The sequence below is a fragment of the Balaenoptera ricei genome, chromosome 8, assembly GCF_028023285.1.
Source record: "Balaenoptera ricei isolate mBalRic1 chromosome 8, mBalRic1.hap2, whole genome shotgun sequence".
Classification (NCBI taxonomy): domain Eukaryota; kingdom Metazoa; phylum Chordata; class Mammalia; order Artiodactyla; family Balaenopteridae; genus Balaenoptera; species Balaenoptera ricei.
In genome coordinates, this window is record NC_082646.1 from 11,686,067 (window position 1) to 11,708,484 (window position 22,418).

Below are 22,418 nucleotides of genomic sequence, written 5' to 3' on the forward strand. Positions count from 1 at the left end.
CTCAAGTCTCAGTTATTAACTAGGTCCCTGGGTCTCTCTCAGCTTCTCCTTCTAGATACAAACCAAAATGTGACCACATAACTTTCCCACTGAAGCCTTTCAATGATTTCCCACGGCTCACAAGAAAAAGTCCTAGTCTGGCATGGCATACCAAGGTCTCGAATGACCTGCCCTGTTTTCTACCTTCCTCCCCAGTGTTATCTGCCACTACTTCCCACTTAATTGCTTTTCACTAAGTCATACTGAAACTGCTGTAGTTCACTACATATAAAGAGTTATTTCATACCTCTGTGCCTTGACTTCCCACATACTCCCTTCTGTCTGGAATATTCTCCCCTCACCTTCACCAGATTAACTGCCATTTTCTAGAAAGTCCCACTTCTTCCAGCAGAGCTAAGTACTCCTTTGTGCTCCCAGAGCATAATTTGAAGATTCAGTCACTTTACTGAACAGCTGCTATATCGTCAGGTACTGCTCTAGGCATTGAGGATAGGGCAAAGTACAAAAGAGAAGTCCCTGCCTTTACAGAGCTTACAGTACAGTGCAGGGGAGACCGATAATATATAAGAAATGTGAGTTAGGTGTTGATAAATAAGAAAAAGAATGGTAGGTTAAGAGAATGATAGGAGACAAGAGGTGTGCTAGTTTAGCTAGGTTGGTCAGGGAGGGGGTCTCTGATGAGGCATCAGAGAGGGAGAGAGCCAAGCAGTTAACCTGGTGCATTCTGGACAGGGGAAAAAACGCAGAGGCCTGAGGTAGAAGTGTGCTTGGTGCGTTGAGGAACAGCAAGGCTTTTCTTTTCATATACTTGAATTCTTATAAACCGGCTGCCACGTGGAGAATAAGCTATAGGCGGCAAGGGTGGATATAGGCAGGCCAATTGCAATAAGGAAGAACAAATCTGACTCCATATTAGATCTGTTACTTTTACTTAACGTTTGTATTCTATTGCTTTTGCTACAAGTTAAGAATGTTGCCTATAGCCTGAAATATATAGGATAGCCCATTCTCACGGCTCTGACCATTAAAAGTACAACACTCTTCATTCATGTAGAGATTAAAAAGTTGCAGAACAGAGAATAACATTTGTCTTGTTGGAGGTTTACAGGAACATCGTGACCTGACCTGACCTGACCTATTTGGACGGCTGCAAGAACAAATGACTCCCACACCAAGAAGTTTGCAACAAGCAGCCGCATCCCTCCGCTTTTAATATAAAAGAAGCTTGAATTCTAACTCAAGTAAGATGGTTCTTTGGCACCCCAGTCCACCATCTTCTCAGTCTGCTGGCCTTCCAAATAACGCTGTTGTTGTCCCAACAACTTTTCTCTCGATTTACTGACCTGTTGTACAGTGAGCGGTACGAGCGTGGTCTCTGTAGCGCAATTGGAGGGCTATTACAATAACACAGGTAAGAGATTAGGAAGGCTTGAACTAAAATGATGCTAAGAAGTAGTAAGATTCTATATATATTTTTGAAAGCAGGCTTGAAAATAAAAACAAGAACAAATGGACTAGACGTGGGGTGTGGGAGAGAGAAATCAGGGATGACGCCCAACTCTTAATCCTGAGCAACTGGAAAAATGGAGAGATGGAGAAAAATGTGCAGAGCAGGAGATAAGGCAGGGAGGGGAAGGGGCCAGGGAAAGGGAAAGGAGGGACCCAAAGTTCAGTTTTGGACACATTAGGTTTAAACGTCCAGGTGGAGATGTCAAGTAGGTATCTGGAAATACTAGTCTGGAATTTAGGGGCAGATCAGATCAGAGCTGAAGGTATAAATTTTGGCAATTATTTGAAATCAAAAGGCATGGGAAGCCACAGGACTGGATGAAAGTACCTAGGGGATGAGTACAGAAGAGAAGAGGTGCAAGCACCAAATCCTGGGATAACTGAGTTTTTAGAGGTTGGGAACATGAGGAGGCTCCAGCAGAGGAAATATATCTCTAGCTTAGTCCAGATGGCAAGCTTCTTGAGAGTAGACACTGCTTTTTTTGTCTTATCTTCAGCTTCTGGCTCTAAGCCTCTTAGTCCATAGTAGGTATTCAGTAAATAAATTAAACTGTCCTTTGAAACCCAGCTATTGGAATCTAGAGTTATTTCCTAGAAGGTCTCCTGGTAAAATATGAGAGTTCAATGATTGAAATATGACCAACCCAGTGAGGACATCTTTTCAACCACCTGCAGCACAAACTGAACTGATTTTGAAATAGCACACCACTGCTACACAAGCCATGAAGAGAAAAGGCACAGAGGAAGGCTCTAAAAGAAAGAGTCCATTGATTGGAAAAGCAAACACTATGATGTTTAAAGGCCAAGAATCATGAAACAGAGATTTTTCGTCTCCTATTGTTTCACAAAGTAAATAAACATGAAACATATGGGCGATTCCTCTCTTTTTGTGGGTGTGTTAGTCCATTATCACCATAAACAGCTACAGTAGAGAGGCTAAACTTCCAGCTCCACCTGACAGTAGAAGGCAATAAAGATGATACCTGAGCACCTGTAAGGAATTATAACACTCTTTATAAGTATGTCTCCTGTCAGTCCTCTAAACATTTTATTCTGTTCATCGAAAAAAGTTGAAGTCATACAGGTAACTGGAGCTTGTATTTTATTCTGAGATAGAAAAACAGAATATGTAAATTTCTGGATCATCTTTAAAGTCTTCTGTTGCCAAAATGACTAATCACATGGAAACAGATGTGTGTGAATAATCCAACTGACTCACAAAATAACTTTGCTACCAAAAAGGACACTAAACTGATCATAAATGCTTTTTATTCATGACCTCAAAAGACATTTTGGCTAATGTTTCTTACTTATGTCTAAGTTGAGCAAAGGTATTTGGTGTTGAACGGCACAAGACAGGAAAATGAGAGGAGGAGGAGAAGCTCAGGGAACATAACAACTAGGGAAGGATGCCGTAGAAGTTAGAATTTATAAGAAAATGAAGTTAAACACTGATTTTAAAAACCCATGGTCAAATGAAAGGAAATTTTTTTTCCTCAAAATGAATGGATACCTCAATCCCTCCAAGGAAACTAAGGCTCAAATGTGATTCTGTATGAAACACTGAATTATCCAGGCAGTCAAGTCTTCACCTTTTACTAACTATGCACTGTGCTATTCACTATTCATTGGCATTTTGGAGAGAAATTATGCATATAACTTGGAAGACAATTTAAAGGTATGGTAAGTATGGTACTAATACCCTGTTTATATATCACTCTTAATTCATAATGAATGTATTTTAATATAAATTCCTCTGTGCTTATTCACCATTTCATCTCGCATCAGCATGAAAGCTATTTTAGTTCTTTTTAACACGCCTAACACAGTCCCTGGCACATCACAATGGCTCAAAAAACATTCCACCAGGAGACTTACAAGAAAACTACTAGGGAACATGTACTATAGTGGGTATACGTCAGCTTTGGCTGTCCAGCATCTGAATGCCCTTCTGATTTGAGGGAAACCCAAGACAGATGAGAGGCAGAAACCACTTCCCACTACAGAAGCTAAAGAGGAGTAGATATTCTCCTCCTCCACTCCCTGGAATTTAGAACATGGGTAGGTGACATAAACCTGTCTAAATATAGCTGGGATTTTAAATATTAAGATGTAATGCAAGGACATAAGGTCTGACAGAGATTATTCACAGAAGATAGAGAAGAGTCAAGCATGCAAAGACATGGCTGCAAATGTCTGAGGGCAATGAAGTTGAGCAGCTTGCTGATGACTGTGTAGTAACCAGTGTAAGAAGCACACAGTTTACATAGTGAGGTCTACAGAAATCTTGGCTGTGCCTTGCTTCCCCTCAATCCTGCCCAAGCCTAACTCTCTAATGTTGTCAATTCTGTGTGCTACGTAGTATTCATTATTCTTTTACTAAATTCCTATCCTACTTAAATTGGCCAGAGTTGATTTCTGTTGTGTGCACTGGTACTAGGGAGTAGATTACTGGCAATAGTACCTCAGGTAATTAAGGGCAATTTGGGATTGGTTTCTGGCCTAGTAGAGGCCAGTGAATATCATATTAGTTTTCATAGAAGGGATTCTGCAAGTCCTTGACATGGAGTGGTGAAATAAGTAATTATCACTTGAGTTCACATGAAATGTTCTAGGAGATTGAGAGAGTGCTGTCAAGAATAAAACAACATGAAGGGAATGAAGGATTCAAGACTATGGGCATCTGCTATTCTAAGCGCACAAGACAGCTTACATAAAGAGAATATTAAGGTCAAATTCCTATAAACTAGGCTTCAGGCACAGACTGAAACCCAGGTACTTTTAAGAAAAGGATCTTTTCTGTCTTACAACAACAGAGCTGAGGTAGCTATGAAAACAAATACACAAGGTTTGATGCTCTAGGTTGCTGAATTAGAGGTCAGTTAAACTTGCATCCATATTGGGACTATTCTATGAAAGCTGGAGCATTGATTGGAGAGAGAGAGACAGAGAGAACAAATTGGATGGCAGTATAAGGGAGGATTCTGAGGGCTTGGGAATATCCTGAATCCCTAAACCTCACTGAGGCCCCCCTTGCTAGCTGGGTCCAGTGGGACTGTTCCCCTTCTGCTTGAAAAGGCAGTAAAATCCCCTTGCCTGAGGGAATTACCTTGCAAGTGTAAACTAATTCCCCATTTGCCTCATCCTTCCACATATGTACTCTACTGCACTACCATCAGATCACAGCATGGTCTGTGGGGTGAATTACAAAAATATCAAAACATTTACAAGACTTTGGTCACTTATATGGACAAGCATATAGGAAATAAATACAGGGAATATAGGAAATGAGTGTGTTAACCAAGGAAAGAAAAGCAATTCTAGATCCAGCTGATTTTGCGTAGGTATATTACCAAAGGTTCTGAATTCAAAAATCTAGCCTCAGTGGCTAGCTTCAGTGGTTTAGAATCATTTAGAGTGGTTCTAAGTATCTGTCTAGTTGACTGACTGGAAACTGGACTCAATGGTGGTCTATGCTAAAGGAAGTTGAGATGTCATAAATTATTTGAGATAATGTGGAAGGAGGAATTCAAAAACTTCAGGATACAGGAATGATGGAAATTATTGTCACCCATGTTACCCCTTTACCCATTTCCATCTATGGACCCTAAAAGGACTCAGAGACATTTCCTTCTCTAAGGCCTTGAAAAATACATTTGGGCTTCCCTGGTGGCACAGTGGTTAACAATCCGCCTGCCAGTGCAGGGGACACAGGTTCAAGCCCTGGTCTGGGAAGATCCCACATGTCACGGAGCAACTAAGCCCGTGCGTCACAACTACTGAGCCTGCATTCTAGAGCCTGCGAGCCACAACTACTCAGCCCGCGTGCCACAATTACTGAAGCCCGCGCACCTAGAGCCCGAGCTCTGCTATAAGAGGAGCCACGGCAATGAGAAGCCTGCACACCACAACTAAGAGCAGCCCCCGCTTGCCACAACTAGAGAAAGCCCACGCTCAGCAACAAAGACCCAACAGAGTCAAAAAATAAAATAAATTAAAAATCAATAATAAAAATAAATAAATTTATTTTTTAAAAAAGAAAAATACATTAGTGAGTAGAACACTCAAATCTTTGGAAAACATTCTACAGGCCAGGGATGCTGGTAGGATACACTAAAATCAGGTTGCCCGTTTCAATTTCAAGAAGAAAGGAAGAGAAGATTGGTTCAAGATGGCGGAGTAGAAGGACGTGCTCTCACTCCCTCTTGCAAGAACACCAGAATCACAACTAACTGCTGAACAATCTCCGACAGGAAGACACTGGAACTCACTAAAAAAGATAGCCCACATCCAAAGACAAAGGAGAAGCCACAATGAGATGGTAGGAGGGGCGCAATCACAATAAAATCAAATCCGATAACTGCTGGGTGGGTGACTCACAGACTGGAGAACACTTATACCACAGAAGTCCACCGACTGGAGTGAAGGTTCTGAGCCCCACATCAGGCTTCCAAACCTGGGGGTCCGGCAACGGGAGGAGGAATTCCTAGAGAATCAGACTTTGAAGGCTAGCGGGATTTGATTGCAGGACTTCGACAGGACTGGGGGAGACAGAGACTCCACTCTTGGAGGGCACACACAAAGTAGTGTGTGCATCGGGACCCAGGGGAAGGAGCAGTGACCCCAGGGGAGACTGAACCAGACCTACCTGCTAGTGTTGGAGGGTCTCCTGCAGAGGCGGGGGGTGGCTGTGGCTCACTGTGAGGACAAGGACACTGGCAGCAGAAGTTCTGGGAAGTACTCCTTGGCATGAGCCCTCCCAGAGTCCGCCATTAGCCTCACCAAAGAGCCCAGGTAGGCTCCAGTGTTGGGTCACCTCAGGCCAAACAACCAGCAGGGAGAGAACCCAGCCCCACCCATCAGAAGTCAAGTGGATTAAAGTTTTACTGAGCTCTGCCCCCCAGAGCAACAGCCAGCTCTACCCACCACCAGTCCCTCCCATCAGCAAACTTGCACAAGCTTCTTAGATACCTTCATCCACCAGAGGGCAGACAGCAGAAGCAAGAAGAACTACAATCCTGCAGCCTGTGGAACAAAAACCACATTCACAGAAAGACAGACAAAATGAAAAGGCAGAGGGCTATGTACCAGATGAAGGAACAAGATAAAACCCCAGAAAAACAACTAAATGAAGTGGAGATAGGCAACCTTCGAGAAAAAGAATTCAGAATACTGATAGTGAAGATCATCCAGGACCTTGAAAAAAGAATGGAAGCGAAGATCGAGAAGATGCAAGAAATGTTTAACAAAGACCTAGAAGAATTAAAGAACAAACAAACAGAGATGAACAATACAATAACTGAAATGAAAACTACACTAGAAGGAATCAATAGCAGAATAACTGAGGCAGAACGGATAAGTGACCTGGAAGACAGAATGGTGGAATTCACTGCTGTGGAACAGAATAAAGAAAAAAGAATGAAAAGAAATGAAGACAGCCTAAGAGACCTCTGGGACAACATTAAACGCAACAACATTTGCATTATAGGAGACCCAGAAGGAGAAGAGAGAGAGAAAGGACCCAAGAAAATATTTGAAGAGATTATAGTCAAAAATTTCCCTAACATGGGAAAGGAAATAGCCACCCAAGTCCAGGAAGCGCAGAGAGTCCCATACAGGATAAACCCAAGGAGAAACACGCCAAGACACATAGTAATCAAATTGGCAAAAATTAAAGACAAAGAAAAATTATTGAAAGCAGCAAGGGAAAAACGACAAATAACATACAAGGGAACTCCCATAAGGTTAACAGCTGATTTCTCAGCAGAAACTCTACAAGCCAGAAGGGAGTGGAATGATATACTTAAAGTGATGAAAGGGAAGAACCTACAACCAAGATTACTCTACCTGGCAAGGATCTCATTCAGATTCAATGGAGAAATCAAAAGCTTTACAGACAAGCAAAAGCTAAGAGAATTCAGCACCACCAAACCAGCTCTACAACAAATGCTAAAGGAACTTCTCTAAGTGGGGAACACAAGAGAAGAAAAGGACCTACAAAAACAAACCCAAAACAATTAAGAAAATGGTCATAGGAACATACATATGGATAATTACCTTAAATGTGAATGGACTAAATGCTCCAACCAAAAGACACAGGCGTGCTGAATGGATACAAAAACAAGACCCGTATATATGCTGTCTACAAGAGACCCACTTCAGACCTAGGGACACATACAGACTGAAAGTGAGGGGATGGAAAAAGATATTCCATGCAAATGGAAATCAAAAGAAAGCCGGAGTAGCAATACTCATATCAGATAAAATAGACTTTAAAATAAAGAATGTTACAAGAGACAAGGAAGGACACTACCTAATGATCAAGGGATCAATCCAAGAAGAAGATATAACAATTGTAAATATATATGCACCCAACATGAGAGCACCTCAATACATAAGGCAACTGCTAACAGCTGTAAAAGAGGAAATCGACAGTAACACAATAATAGTGGGGGACTTTAACACCTCACTTACACCAATGGACAGATCATCCAAACAGAAAATTAATAAGGAAACACAAGCTTTAAATGACACAACAGACCACATAGACTTAATTGATATTTATAGGATATTCCATCCAAAAATAGCAGATTACACTTTCTTCTTAAGTGCGCACGGAACATTCTTCAGGATAGATCACATCTTGGGTCACAAATCAAGCCTCAGTAAATTTAAGAAAATTGAAATCATATCAAGCATCTTTTCTGACCACAATGCTATGAGATTAGAAATCAATTACAGAGAAAAAAAACATAAAAAGCCCAAACACATGGAGGCTAAACAATACGTTACTAAATAACCAAGTTATTTAATAACTAAATAACACTGAAGAAATCAAAGAGGAAATCAAAAAATACCTAGAGACAAATGACAATGAAAACACAACAATCCAAAACCTATGGGATGCAGCAAAAGCAGTTCTAATAGGGAATTTTATAGCTATACAAGCCTACCTCAAGAAAGAAGAAAAATCTCAAATAAATAGTCTACCCTTACACCTAAAGGAACTAGAGAAAGAAGAACAAACAAAACCCAAAGTTAGCAGAAGGAAAGAAATCATCAAGATCAGAGCAGAAATAAATGAAATAGAAACAAAGAAAACATTAGCAAAGATCAATAAAACTAAAAGCTGTTTCTCTGAGAAGATAAACAAAATTGATAAACCATTAGCCAGACTCATCAAGAAAAAGAGGGAGAGGACTCAAATCAATAAAATTAGAAATGAAAAAGGAGAAGTTACAACAGACACCGCAGAAATACAAAGCATCCTAAGAGACTACTACAAGCAACTCTATGCCAATAAAAGGGACAACCTGGAAGAAATGGACAAATTCTTAGAAAGGTATAACCTTCCAAGACTGAACCAGGAAGAAACAGAAAACATGAACAGACCAATCACAAGTAATGAAATTGAAACTGTGATTAAAAATCTTCCAACAAACGAAAGTCCAGGACCAGATGGCTTCACAGGTGAATTCTATCAAACATTTACAGAAGAGTTAACACCCATCCTTCTCAAACTCTTCCAAAAAATTGCAGAGGAAGGAAAACTCCCAAACTCATTCTACGGGGCCACCAGCACCCTGATACCAAAACCAGACAAAGATACTACAAAAAAAGAAAATTACAGACCAATATCACTGATGAATATAGATGCAAAAATCCTCAGCAAAATACTAGCAAATAGAATCCAACAACACATTAAAAGGATCATACACCATGATCAAGTGGGATTTATCCCAGGGATGCAAGGATTCTTCAATATATGCAAATCAATCAATGTGATACACCATATTAACAAATTGGAGAAGAAAAACCATATGATCATCTTAATAGATGCAGAAGAAGCTTTTGACAAAATTCAACACCCGTTTATGAAAAAAACTCTCCAGAAAGTGGGCATAGATGGAACCTACCTCAACATAATAAAGGTCATATATGACAAACCCACAGCAAACATCATTCTCAATGGTGAAAAACTGAAAGCATTTCCTCTAAGATCAGGTACAAGACAAGGATGTCCACTCTTACCACTATTATTCAACATAGTTTTGGACGTCCTAGCCATGGCAATCACAGAAGAAAAAGAAATAAAAGGAATACAAATTGTAAAAGAAGAAGTAAAACTGTCACTGTTTGCAGATGACATGATACTATACATAGAGAATCCTAAAGATGTCACCAGAAAACTACTAGAGCTAATCAATGAATTTGGTAAAGTTGCAGGGTACAAAATTAATGCACAGAGATCTCTTGTATTCCTATATACTAATGATGAAAAATCTGAAAGAGAAATTAAGGAAACACTCCCATTTACCACTGCAAGAAAAAGAATAAAATACCTAGGAGTAAACCTACCTAGGGAGACAAAAGATCTGTGTGCAGAAAACTATAAGACACTGGTGAAAGAAATTAAAGATGATACCAACAGATGGAGAGATATACCGTGTTCTTGGATTGGAAGAATCAATATTGTGAAAATGACTATACTACCCAAAGCAATCTACAGATTCAATGCAATCCCTATCAAGTTACCAATGGCATTTTTGACAGAACTAGAACAAAAAATCTTAAAATTTGTATGAAGACACAAAAGACCCCAAATAGCCAAAGCAGTCTTGAGGAAAAAAAGCAGAGCTGGAGGAATCAGACTCCCTGACCTCAGACTATACTACAAAGCTACAGTAATCAAGACAATATGGTACTGGCACAAAAACAGAACTATAGATCAATGGAACAAGATAGAAAGCCCAGAGATAAACCCACGCACCTATGTTCAAATAATCTATGACAAAGGAGGCAAGGATATACAATGGAGAAAGGAGAGTCTCTTCAATAAGCGGTGCTGGGAGAACTGGACAGCTACATGTAAAAGAATGAAAGTAGAATACTCCCTAACACCATACACAAAAATAAACTCAAAATGGATTAGAGACCTAAATGTAAGATGGGACACTATAAAACTCTTAGAGGAAAACATAGGAAGAAGACTCTTTGACATAAATCACAGCAAGATCTTTTTTGATCCACCTCTTAGAGTAATGGAAATAAAAACAAAAATAAACAAATGGGACCTAATGAAACTTCAAAGCTTTTGCACAGCAAAGGAAACCATAAACAAGACGAAAAGACACCCCTCAGAATGGGAGAAAATACTTGCAAACGAATCAACAGACAAAGGGTTAATCTACAAAATATATAAGCAGTTCATGCCGCTCAATATTAAAAAAACAAACAACCCAATCCAAAAATGGGGAAAAGACCTAAATAGACATTTCTCTAAAGAAGACATACAATGGCCAAGAAGCACATGAAAAGCTGCTCAACATCACTAATTATTAGAGAAATGCAAGTCAAAACTACAATGAGGTATCACCTCACACCAGTTAGAATGGGCATCATCAGAAAAGCTACAAACGACAAATGCTGGAGAGGGTGTGGAGAAAAGGGAACCCTCTTGCACTGTTGGTGGGAATGTAAATTGATACAGCCACTATGGAGAACAGTATGGAGGTTCCTTAAAAATCTAAAAATAGAATTACCATATGACTTAGCAATCCCACTACTGGGCATATACCCAGAGAAAGCCATAATTCAAAAAGACACATGCACCCCAATGTTCATTGCAGCACTATTTACAATAGTCAGGTCATGGAAGCAACCTAAATGCCCATCGACAGACGAATGGATAAAGAAGATGTGGTACATATATACAATGGAATATTACTCAGGCATAAAAAGGAACGAAATTGGGTCATTTGTAGAGATGTGGATGGATCTAGAGACTGTCATACAGAGTGAAGCAAGTCAGAAAGAGAAAAACAAATACCGTATATTAACGCATATATGTGGAACCTAGAAAACTGGTACAGATGAGCCGGTTTGCAGGGCAGAAACTGAGACACAGATGTAGAGAACAAACGTATGGACACCAAGGGGGGAAAGTGGCGGGGGGTGTGGGTGGTGGTGGGATGAATTGGGAGATTGGGATTGACATGTATACACTGATGTGTATAAAATGGATGACTAATAAGAATAAAAAAAAAAAGAAGGAAGGAGGAGACGAAGCAGTGGCCTCTAACTACTACTGAGTGAGAAAGAAGGCATAATTACATAAATAGGCAGCAAGGCCAGAGTGGTAATTAAAATACCTTGACTGTATAAATCTTTGGCAGTAGCTAATTGCTCACAGTCTATGTAGGATTAGAATAGGTTATCTCATTTCAGGGAGAGAGAAATGTGTTTTCATTTATACAAGGAATTTATTAGGATAGGTAAGAATAATTTTTAATATATAACTATGGGGAAAGTCAAAGAAGTCAAAGTGTCGGACTATAGTAGACATCCTTTTTGCTGAGTTGCTCCTATTTGGGGGGAAGTCCCAAGATCAGGGGAAGCAAGAGTCTACCTCTCATTGCAGAAGCCAAAGTGGAGAAGATAATCTGTCTTCCCTAATCTCTTGGGAGACAGAGTGTGGGCACATGCCTTAAACATACCCAATCAATTGGTCAGATGCATAGTTTTGACCCTTAGGGAATGAAGCAAAGGTCAGCGAGGGATTATTTTCAGCACTTATGGGGAAATCAAAACTCCATGACACGGCTGCAAGTGTTCAGTGGTTAAGTCCAGCGTTGTAGTGCCAACAGAAATATATAAAGAAGACTGTAAGTCGAAACCTTGGCTATCCTTGCCTCCCTTGGTTCCTGTCTAAACCGGGTTCTCTAGCCCACCTAGCAATTCTTTTAGTTTCTCCATATCCCTCCAGTAAAGTCCTCCCCTGATTAAAGATGGTTTCCATGACATGCATTCAAGCACACTGACTACTACAGAGGCATAAATGCACTTTAGGATAATTATGCCATCAGGGACAGAAACAATTTACTGCCTATGTATATACTGCTTCCTGTAGCAGACTGGAAGATAAGTAAACTATAATGATAGACGTATGCTCAAATCCAGAATATTTACTTCTTTTATTAATACGTTAGATTGAATCAAATGAAAACTATAGTTATCAGACCATTTTTTTAACCCGAAAAAATTTTCATGTGGTTTAACCTAACATTTCTGGGTTGTGTTAAAAAGGCAGTCATATCTCTCCCTACCTAGCTGTTCTTAGCTAATTTTAAAAGGTTAGCTTCAAAATCCTTACTTAATTTGTCTAATATTTTTTAAATGCTTAAGCTTTAAAATTCTACTGATAATAGCACAGATATTTTTACACAGCACTGGTTGAGCCTTACAGAATGGCGACCCCCTTAAAGTCTGTAAATAATAGAGAACTTTGGGAAAAAGTAATGTTCAGTAAGAATGAATTAGAATCACAGAAATTTGTAACCAGAAGGACAAAAGAAATTTATAACCAGAATGTGATTTGACTCACATTTAGTGCTAACTTGCATCTTGTTGGTTTGAAACTCCTCCTGCCGAGTGGGATTTCGTATTATTCTTAAAGTCATTAAGAAAAGAATATAAATTTGGGGGTCACTGATTCTAGTTTCCAACACCCAGAAACCTGTTTGGGGGGGTCTTTTTTTCCTTTATATTTACGTATATCATATCTGCTACATTTCCTTTACATTTACAGAATAATAAAGGTAGTTTCTCACCAAACAATACATATTTACTTTTCATATACTTAAAGGTACTAATTTAGGCCTCAGCATTTCTATTCCCACTCAACCATCCTAATTCCTTTAATATTCCCTCAGGAGTCTATTTTCTAGTCCCTTTCTCATATTCTCTAAACCTCGTGCACATTTGTCAAATCTTCCAAACTGCAGAACATAGTATATCTTAAAAGCAGATGCAATGCGAAAGAAGAAACCAGTTTTGGGGATGGGTGAAAATGTGCTCCTGGAGAAGAGGATCAAAAAGGAATTGATGATAAGGAACATGGAGTGGGAACTACTAGAAGTAGTCAAATACGTACTTACCCAGCCATTCTTAATACAAGTGCAAGGCTAGAAGAAATACACTGTGGAAAATGAGATAAAGCAGGTTTGCTTTTTGCGTTTCTTCCTTTATTTTTTAACCTATCACCAAAGTTCTCTGAGAGAGTCCAACAACAAATTAATAGATTTTGCTCTAAAGCAATAGTTCTTAGGTTGCCTCAATAGTTGCTAAAGTGTTGCTAAGCTGATGAGGGATTTTTACCTGAATGGCACTTCTTCCTGTGGAACATCAATATAGTAACGAATAAAAAATCTCTCAGAATCTTCTCGCTCACCGTCAGTGACAACACTGCCATTAAGTTTGGAAACCGATGGCAATCTATAAATAAAAAGCAAAAGAGACATTTTAAGATAATAAAAATACTTAGCCTTAGAAATAAAATTATTGGTTTGAGGCCCAGTCTTATTCTCTTGAAAGGACTCATTTGATGTAGCTCTCCTTGTGTACAACTACCAGCATGAACTAACGTGGTATAAAATAAAAGGACCAAAAATATCTAAAGTTTCATTTTTGGATGTGACACTGACCTTTTACAACCATACCTCACCTTTCAAAATAAGATCCTAGGCAGCACGGTCCAACTTAAGTATCATGCAAGCCACACACGTAATTTTAAATTCTCTAGTAGCCATATTTTAAAAAGTAAAACAGATAAGATTAATTTTAATAGTATATTATATTTAACCCAATATGACCAGGATACAATCATTTCAATCTATAATCAATACTAAAAAAATAACTAAGATACTTAAATGTTCTTAATTTAATACTTAAATGTTCTTTTTTTCATATAAAGTGTTTGAAATCCAGTGTGTCTTTTTCACTTACGGCACATTTCAATTCAGACTAGCCATGATTTCAGGTGCTCAAAAGTCACCCATGGCTGATTGTACCATACTGGACAGCACAGGTCTACAAAGCAGTCAGTACAAGTTGGTCATATAGTTCAGGAATTCATTTATTATATTTACAGAAGAACTGTGTAAAGAAAATAAACTACAAGGCCTGCAAGACTTACTCTTCGTAGAAGAAAAGTATGCTGAAATTTATTTCTTCAGTGGGACATTACTGTGTATGTTAACAACTGGAAAGCAGTAAAGACCTGCTAGGTATTAGTTGGTCAGAAAGATCAAACTGGTTTATAGAACCACTCTTCTTTAGGGAACCTTAAAGCCTACTGTTCCCCTGTCAAAACTACTATGTATAGTACACGAGAGAACAAATCAAAACTCCATGGCCCTGTACATCTTAGTCAAGCCTTACTGCTGCTAAAGACACATACAAAAATAAACCCTCATGGGACATTTCAGTAGTCTGGGGGAGGCAGAGGCTGAGACACGAAAGGCAGGGGAGTCAGAGGAAGAAGGTAACAGCATGGTGGTCACATTTAAGTCAATCTCCATTGAAGACGAAAACACAGATGCTACTCTCTTAAGTTTTACACTAATGAAACAGCCCAATTTTCAGGTATTTACACTTTAAATGACTTCTATGTTAACACAGAAAATAAGGGTAACTAAAATAGAGTTGATTCCCTATTATACCTACTTTTTCTTCATGACCCAAAACAGGATTTCAAATATTGTAAATATTGAAAAGTATAAAAATAGAATAGATTTGTGAGGGAATTTTTCAGTGGTCTTGGCAGATCAATTATATTTCACATTTTTCTCATCATATTGCATTCCTTTTCCTCTAGGATTTGGAGCTACAGAAGCAGCTCCTTCAAGCAGTCTGTTCTAGAGATGGATAAACATACAGTGTGCTCCCCTCACCCCCAAACAGTGCATTATCCCTTAAATGAAACAACAAAGCCCCGAGAAAAGAAAGCAGAATAATCAGTACAACAGACCTGGCTATTACCAATTTCCTTCTCTCCTCGGTGGTATATGGCTGAAGAAGAGGAATTCCTAACAACCTCACTTCTTCAAGTTTAGGGAATGAGTTTAGTTTGTCAATGTCTTCCCAGGACTGCAAACCTAATTTGAGAAATATATTGTTTAAGTAAATCCAGAAAAGCGCACAAATGAGAAGATAAACATAGCAAAAAAATTTATTTCCATTAATAGGTTCTGAAATGTTAAAATGATCATAAACTAGTTATTAGAGATCCTGAAATTTTTCTTTATCCAAGGAAAGAATGGAATAAAACACCATAAAAACTCCCCTGTAACCTCTCTTATCCCTGTGATACCAGTGCTCGAGGGACCCCCTTTATCCTCCAACAGCCACTCATCTACTGATTCTCCACCCAAGTGGCTGGTAAAGGGGGTCACTGGTGGTTTAATAAGCAGGATGGATGCCATGATTACATAATTGAAAAAGTGATGTGATCAACTCTTTCATCAGACAGAGACTCAGAGAACATAACTGTTGATCAGAGTGGACACTGCCAGAGTAAATGTCTACCTAACAAACACTAAAATGGGCAAGGTCAATAGAACCCGAAACTAAATATCATCTTTCAACTGTCCTCATTTTGGGGACAGGGAAATCAGTTTCAAAATTTAGAACAAACAAACAAAATCAAAAACAAAAAAACTGAACCCTTGGGTAGGAAAGCATGAAACAAATTAAGATTGTTCAAACCTAAAAGGAAACTCTTCCTATAGCTGTGAACAAATGTATCATCCAAGTCAAGTCAATACTTGGCACTGGTAGGAAAAATATCCCTGTAATAATGAAGCTGGTCAGTTTTACGACACATTAAATCCATTGCAGAAAACAACGTAGTCCCTTCCTATTTCTATCAACCTTCAGCAAGGGTAAAGGCAGAGGAGCAGTTTGTGAGGACCCTGGTGCAAAACCATCCCAGGTCACTGTCCTCTTCCCTTCAGAATGGCATTGCCATCTAGGAGGAAGAATAGAGTTAGCTCAAGGGATGTCAAGTTGTGAAATAAACAGCTTCCTTATGCAAATCACTTGTTTTTAAGACTTAATTCCTGTCCATATAATCTCCGTGGTGGAATAAACCGTTTATGTTTTTTCAGTTATGGGTCAGAATTATTTTTACTTATGTAGTTGTTTTAAAAATAGGCTGAAAGACAATACCAAGAGAATGAGAAGAAAATCCATACACTGGGAGAATACATTTGCTAAAGGCATACTGATAAAATATACAAAGAACCCTTAAAACTCAACAACAGGAAAATGAACAATCCGATTAAAAAATGGGTGGAAAACCTGAACAGACACCTCGCCAAAGGAGATGTACAGATGGCAAGTAAAACATATGAGAAGATGTTCCACATCATATGCCATCAGGAAAATGCAAATTAAAACAACAATGAGATGCCACTATACACCTATTAGAATGGCCAAAGGCCAAAACACTCACAGCACCAAATGCTGTCAAGGACATGAAGCAACATAAATGTAGAAAGGGACAATAGAAAAAAAATCAGGTGCAGGTAAGAGGGTTGTTGTAGACTAAGAGAGTACGTTTTATCTGTTAAAGATACATACTGAAGATTTTAAGGCTGAAATTACATGATTGCTGAGATTTGCTTTTAAAATATTCCCCCCAAAGGAAAAACAGTATGGGGGATAAATACAGGAAGCAAGATGCTGATAAATGTTGAAACTGAAAAAAAAAAAAAAAAAAAAAGGATGCAGAGCAACAGGAAGTCTCATCCATTGCTGGTGCAATGCAAAATGATACAGTCACTTTGGAAAAGAGTTTGGCGGTTTATTACAAAACTACATGTACTCTTACCATATGATCTAGCAACTGCACTCTTTGTTATTCACCCAAATGAACTGAAAACTTATGTCCACACAAAAACCTGCACATGGAGGTTTACAGCAGCTTTATTAATTAAACTAACACTTGGAAGCAATCATGATGTCCTTCAGTTTGTGAGTGGATAAATAAACTGTGGTACATCCAGACAACGGAATATTATTTAGTGCTTAAAAAGGAACATTCTATTAAGCCATGAAAAGGCATGGAGGAAATTTAAATACGTAATACCAAGTGAAAGAAGCCAATCTGAAAAGGCTACATATTGTATGATTCCAACTATATGACATTCTGGAAGAGGCAAAACTATGGAGACAGCAGAAAGATAAGTGGTTGCCAGGGATTAGGGGGGAGGGAGGGATGAATAGGCACAGAAGATGGTTTGGGCAGTAAACTATATATTATGTACAATACTACAATGTGTGTCATTACAGATTTCTCCAAACCCACAGAATGTACACCACCAAGAGTGAGCCCTAATGTAAACCATGGCCTTTGGATGATGACGTGTCAGTGCAGGTAAACTGAAAGGTGTCACTTAGGTGCTGGGATGTTGATAGCGGGGGAGGTTGTTCCCATGTAGGGCGGGGAGTATACGGGAGCTTTGCTCAGTTTTGCTGTGAATATAAAGACTCTAAAAAATAATTAATTAATTTTAAAAAATAGGCTAAAATATTCATTCCTGTGATATACAGAATCAGATGGCAACAAACTGGTAATCAATTATATGTAAACACTAGAAAAGGAAAGTGAGAATTTGAAAGCCATAGCAGGTTGGGATTCCTCAACCTAAATCCAGACAAAACAGTCTAGTCTGTAATTCTCTGTACTCTTTTTACCCTGCCTTTTACTATCCAACTCATCAATTTCATTTCACTCCTTTCATAGCATGACCCCTTTAATATACAAAATATTAATAGCTAATATAATGCTATGCCAAACAAATATTTGATAAATGCTGATATTTATCAGAGCATTTATGGAAATGAATGCCTTAAATTTAGCTAATCATTAGGCATCTGCAGGCTTCCCTGTTGGTGCAGTGGTTAAGAATCTGCCTGCCGGTGCAGGGGACACGGGTTCAAGCCCTGGTCCGGGAAGATCCCACATGCCGCAGAGCAACTAAGCCCGTGCGCCACAACTACTGAGCCTGTGCTCTAGAGCCCGCGAGCCACAACTACTGAGCCTGTGAGCCACAGCTACGGAAGCCCATATGCTTAGAGCCCGAGCTCCGCAACAAGAGAAGCCACCGCAGTGAGAAGCCTGCGCACCGCAGCAAAGAGTAGCCCCCCGCTCACCGCAACCAGAGAAAGCCCGTGCACAGCAACGAAGACCCAACGCAGCCAAAAATAAAAAAATTAATTAATTAAAAAAAAATAGGCATCTGCATGTCACTCTTGAAATTCATCCTGTAAGAAGGCAGAGCTGTGAGTGACAGAAATACACTTTCACTGTATTTCATGCCTAAGTTCAGATCAATCTGCATGTAGAATGAGAACAGGCCTGTTCCTCACCTGCCTTGTGGAGGCTGATGGATCGCAGATTAGGAAACAACCTAGCCAATGAATCATCAGGCTCCTCGATAGCATTCAAATGGTTGTTGGCCAGGACGAGGGTATCCAGCGAAGGAAACATAACCCCTAACTTGCGTATTTCAGTCCAGTCTTGGAGGTTATTGTCTGTTATGTGTAGTAGCTTAAGAGAAGGACAGCAAATGGAAGGGCAAGACACTGCTTCATAGTCATTAAGGCACAGGAAGAGCTCCTCCAAACTGCAGAGGAAAAAGGAAATATTGCATTGTTTACAGCAGTTAAAGTTCTACTCTGCACCTATTTTCAGTCATTCAATAAATACGCGCCTACTATGTATGAGACTCTGCTAGGTGTTGTAGAGAAAATTATAAAGATGTCTTTCTGAAGCTTAAAGTACAGCTGGGAAGACAAAACCTAAAATACATAAAACAGCAGAGAATGATATAACCCAGTACTAAATTAATTTTGTGCTTAAGTAAATAAGTGCTAAATGAAGCAGCACTAACTGTAAGTACAACAGTACTTCATATAGGGATAGGATTGAAATTGTGGTTGGAATAGTCAGGAAAGGATGCATGGCCTTGAAGGAGGGGTAGACTTGGGTAAATTGAGAGGACACAGAAGGAAATTCTAGAAACAACATGACAAGTATTTAGAAAAAGAAATAATGACTATCATTTACTGAATTCCTACCCTGTGTCAGGTCCTGTGCAGGTGCTTTATAGACTGTACTTCTATTTCTGCAATTTTATAGACAATTATGTTCATTTTATAGACAAAAGCTTATCAAAGGTCATAAGGATAGTAAGTGGAAGTGGGATTTAAAAGCTCATTCCATGCCATGCTAGATGTTGCATGCAGTGAGAAAACCAATCTCATTAGAGGGAGAGTGAGAAACTAAGATGGAATAAGTAAGTTGAGACCAGATTCTGAAAGGCTTTCATAATTTCCATATTTAGACAGTCAAGGAGACTACAGCTTCATATATTTCTTTAAACTACTTCCTTTTAATATTTCTGTGCATATACAAAGATAGATACAAACAAAACATAACAGCATTTCTAAGCTGACAAACAGAAGTATAATTTCCTGCTTAAATTATTGAAAGGAATACTAGGTCCTTTTTCCCATCATGCAAGCTAGGCACTTAATCATCTGAGCGTTAATATATTTTAGAGACACTATGATTTTTTTTTCCTCCCAAGGAAAAGTGCTAAGGCAAAATTCTGGAATCAGGTAATCAGAAGATTAAAATGGAAAAAGGCTGGGTTGATCTCGAAACGATAAGTGCTTCTCAGGGATATCTTCTCGCCAAAGGATGACATATCCCATGTCTTGGTGCTACCCAACACTGAACAAGTATTCCAGTGAAAATGCTACTAGATTACCCTCACAGCCTCATTTAATTACTTCATTTTTCTAACCTCATTCTCCATTCAATCTGCAGTTCTAGTATTTCTGAGATGGGAGACCAGCAGTAACTCTCTGTACTAACACAGACGGCAACGTGGCCCCCTCTCTGTCACGCTCTCTGGGCTTACTCTGGTAACTCCTGCAGTATCGTGTGCACTGTCTCCCAAGAAGCTTTGCTGTTGTTGAGAACAAGTTTTCGAACCCTGGAGAAGGACCCAGCACACGTTCTTTCTAAAACCGATAAATTCAGAGGGTTGGAACTCAGGTTTAGAAACTCCAACTGGGGAACATTTGACACAATTTTACTGACCTGTGGAGAAAAGAAGGAAAAGCATATCAGGCAGTAATCAGAGCTTTTAAACAACAATCATACTCAAGAAAACCTAAGTGAGTGGGTCTCCGGGCAAAGGGCCATTTACATTATGGAGTCCTATTTAGTGATGGTACCCGCAGAGAGGCATAAATAATTGCGACAAATCATGGCAAATAATTTAATCTCTTTCTATGAAATAGTAGCATAACTGAAAATTAATGGAAGAAAAGAAAAATTTTCCATGTTACCTTTGGCAAAGTTTTTGATTCTACTCTGTATAATATTCTCTTTGATATCACTACATGATATTTTGGAGAAAAGATCATTTAGATGACATTTTAGGCTACAAGTTTTAAAGAGCTGGGATTGGGTCATGTACAGTAATTCTCTCTGAATATCTCCTTCCTTCCATCCTCAGTAGAATATTAAGGCTAATTGAAGGTTTATTAAAGACTACATGGTAACAATTCAGGTATTCAAAATTGATCACATAGTCACAATCACTTGGAAAACAGTTTTGGCTTGGTTCAAAGATGCCCCAAACTTTAAAATATATCTACTCAGAAATAAAAAGCATCCGTAACTATATTACAAAAGAGAAAACGTGATCATCAACCTAATGATTTAGCTAGCATCTTGGTAGACAGAAAAAGAAAAGGAAATGAGCTTTACTGATTACTGACCTTAACTATTTGCTCTGCATTGTACTAGGTTTTTAAAATATAACTTATTTCACTAAATTCTCAAAGCAACTTGCAAGGTAACTAATATTCTTTTATTTTAATAAATGAGGAAACTGAGGCTCGGAGATGTTAAATAATTTGAGTAAGGTTTCAGGGTCACAAAAGCCAAATCTAGGATTTAAAAATCAGAGCCATTGTTCTTTCCAATACACCACAACAAGTAAATCATAAATATAACCAGAAAAAATGAAGAACTAGCTTAAACAAGTATGATATAAACACTAGAAGCCCAGTAAATGTATTAAGCGTCAATCAGCCAGGCGACATGGTAACTAGAAGTTATGAGAAAAGGAGTAGAACAGAATAGTTAGGATTGGTTTTAGAATCAGAAAACCTGGACTCAAAGCGGGATCTAACACTTCCTAGCTGTGTGGTTTGACAAGTTACTTAACCTTTCCGAATCTCAGTTTCCTCACTTGTAAACTAGAGAAAACAGTTCCCACCTATTTTACAGTATTGTTGGTAGGATTAGATGAGATACATGTGTAAAGCACTCAACAGTGATTGGTACATATTTTAGAAACTTGTTTCCTTACCTACTGCCCAAGAGAATGTAAAAGCAGGGATAGTACTTACCTGGTTCACTACTGCAAAGTGGGCACTTAATGTTTGTTGATTAAATTAATGGCACAAAACCATTTAATAAATGTAACTATGACTAATAGGATATGTACAGTATGAACCAGTATCTCAACCCTGATTATATGTCATATCATATTTATTTAAATATGTCATATTTAAAATCATTAGTAGAATTTAAAAAATATATTGATTCCCAGGAGCCACCATAAACTCTTGAATCAGAAGCTTCACAGGTGGGACAAGCTTCATGGTTGGGACCTGGATATCTGTTTCTTTTCAGAGCTCCATAGGTAATGACAAAAATGTATCCAGTGTCGAGGACTATGGGGAGAAAGAAAAGGGAGTCTGTACTTTACATTAGGTCTGTGTACTATGTACTGTACAGTTTAGGAGCTCTAAAATCAGTGAGAAGTAAATTAATTCCAAGGAGGTTCGGAGAAGTATGTCAGAGGGAATGGTCTTCACACACACTAGTTCATCTATTCTAACACACCCTCTGAAGTAGTACCGTATTTATTTTCATTTTATAAATGAATAACTAAGCTATCTTTCAGAGGAAAATACACTAGGCTTCAGTTTAAAATATAAGAGATTCATATCAGTCAGCATATATTCTCCTGTTTGGTCTC

The 22,418-nt window shown here is 38.7% G+C and overlaps 1 protein-coding gene across 1 annotated transcript in view; it reads right to left on the minus strand.

Annotated features, from left to right (window-relative positions):
* The window catches only part of TBCEL (tubulin folding cofactor E like), a 69,338-nt gene that overhangs the window by 19,857 nt on the left and 27,063 nt on the right, over positions 1-22,418 (minus strand). Inside the window, exons 4-7 of the mRNA XM_059930182.1 lie at positions 20,280-20,461; positions 18,721-18,977; positions 15,317-15,443; positions 13,666-13,782 (exon numbers count right to left, since the gene is read on the minus strand). Coding sequence (XP_059786165.1) covers positions 13,666-13,782; positions 15,317-15,443; positions 18,721-18,977; positions 20,280-20,461 — 683 coding nt within the window. The remainder of the gene's footprint in view (positions 1-13,665; positions 13,783-15,316; positions 15,444-18,720; positions 18,978-20,279; positions 20,462-22,418) is intronic.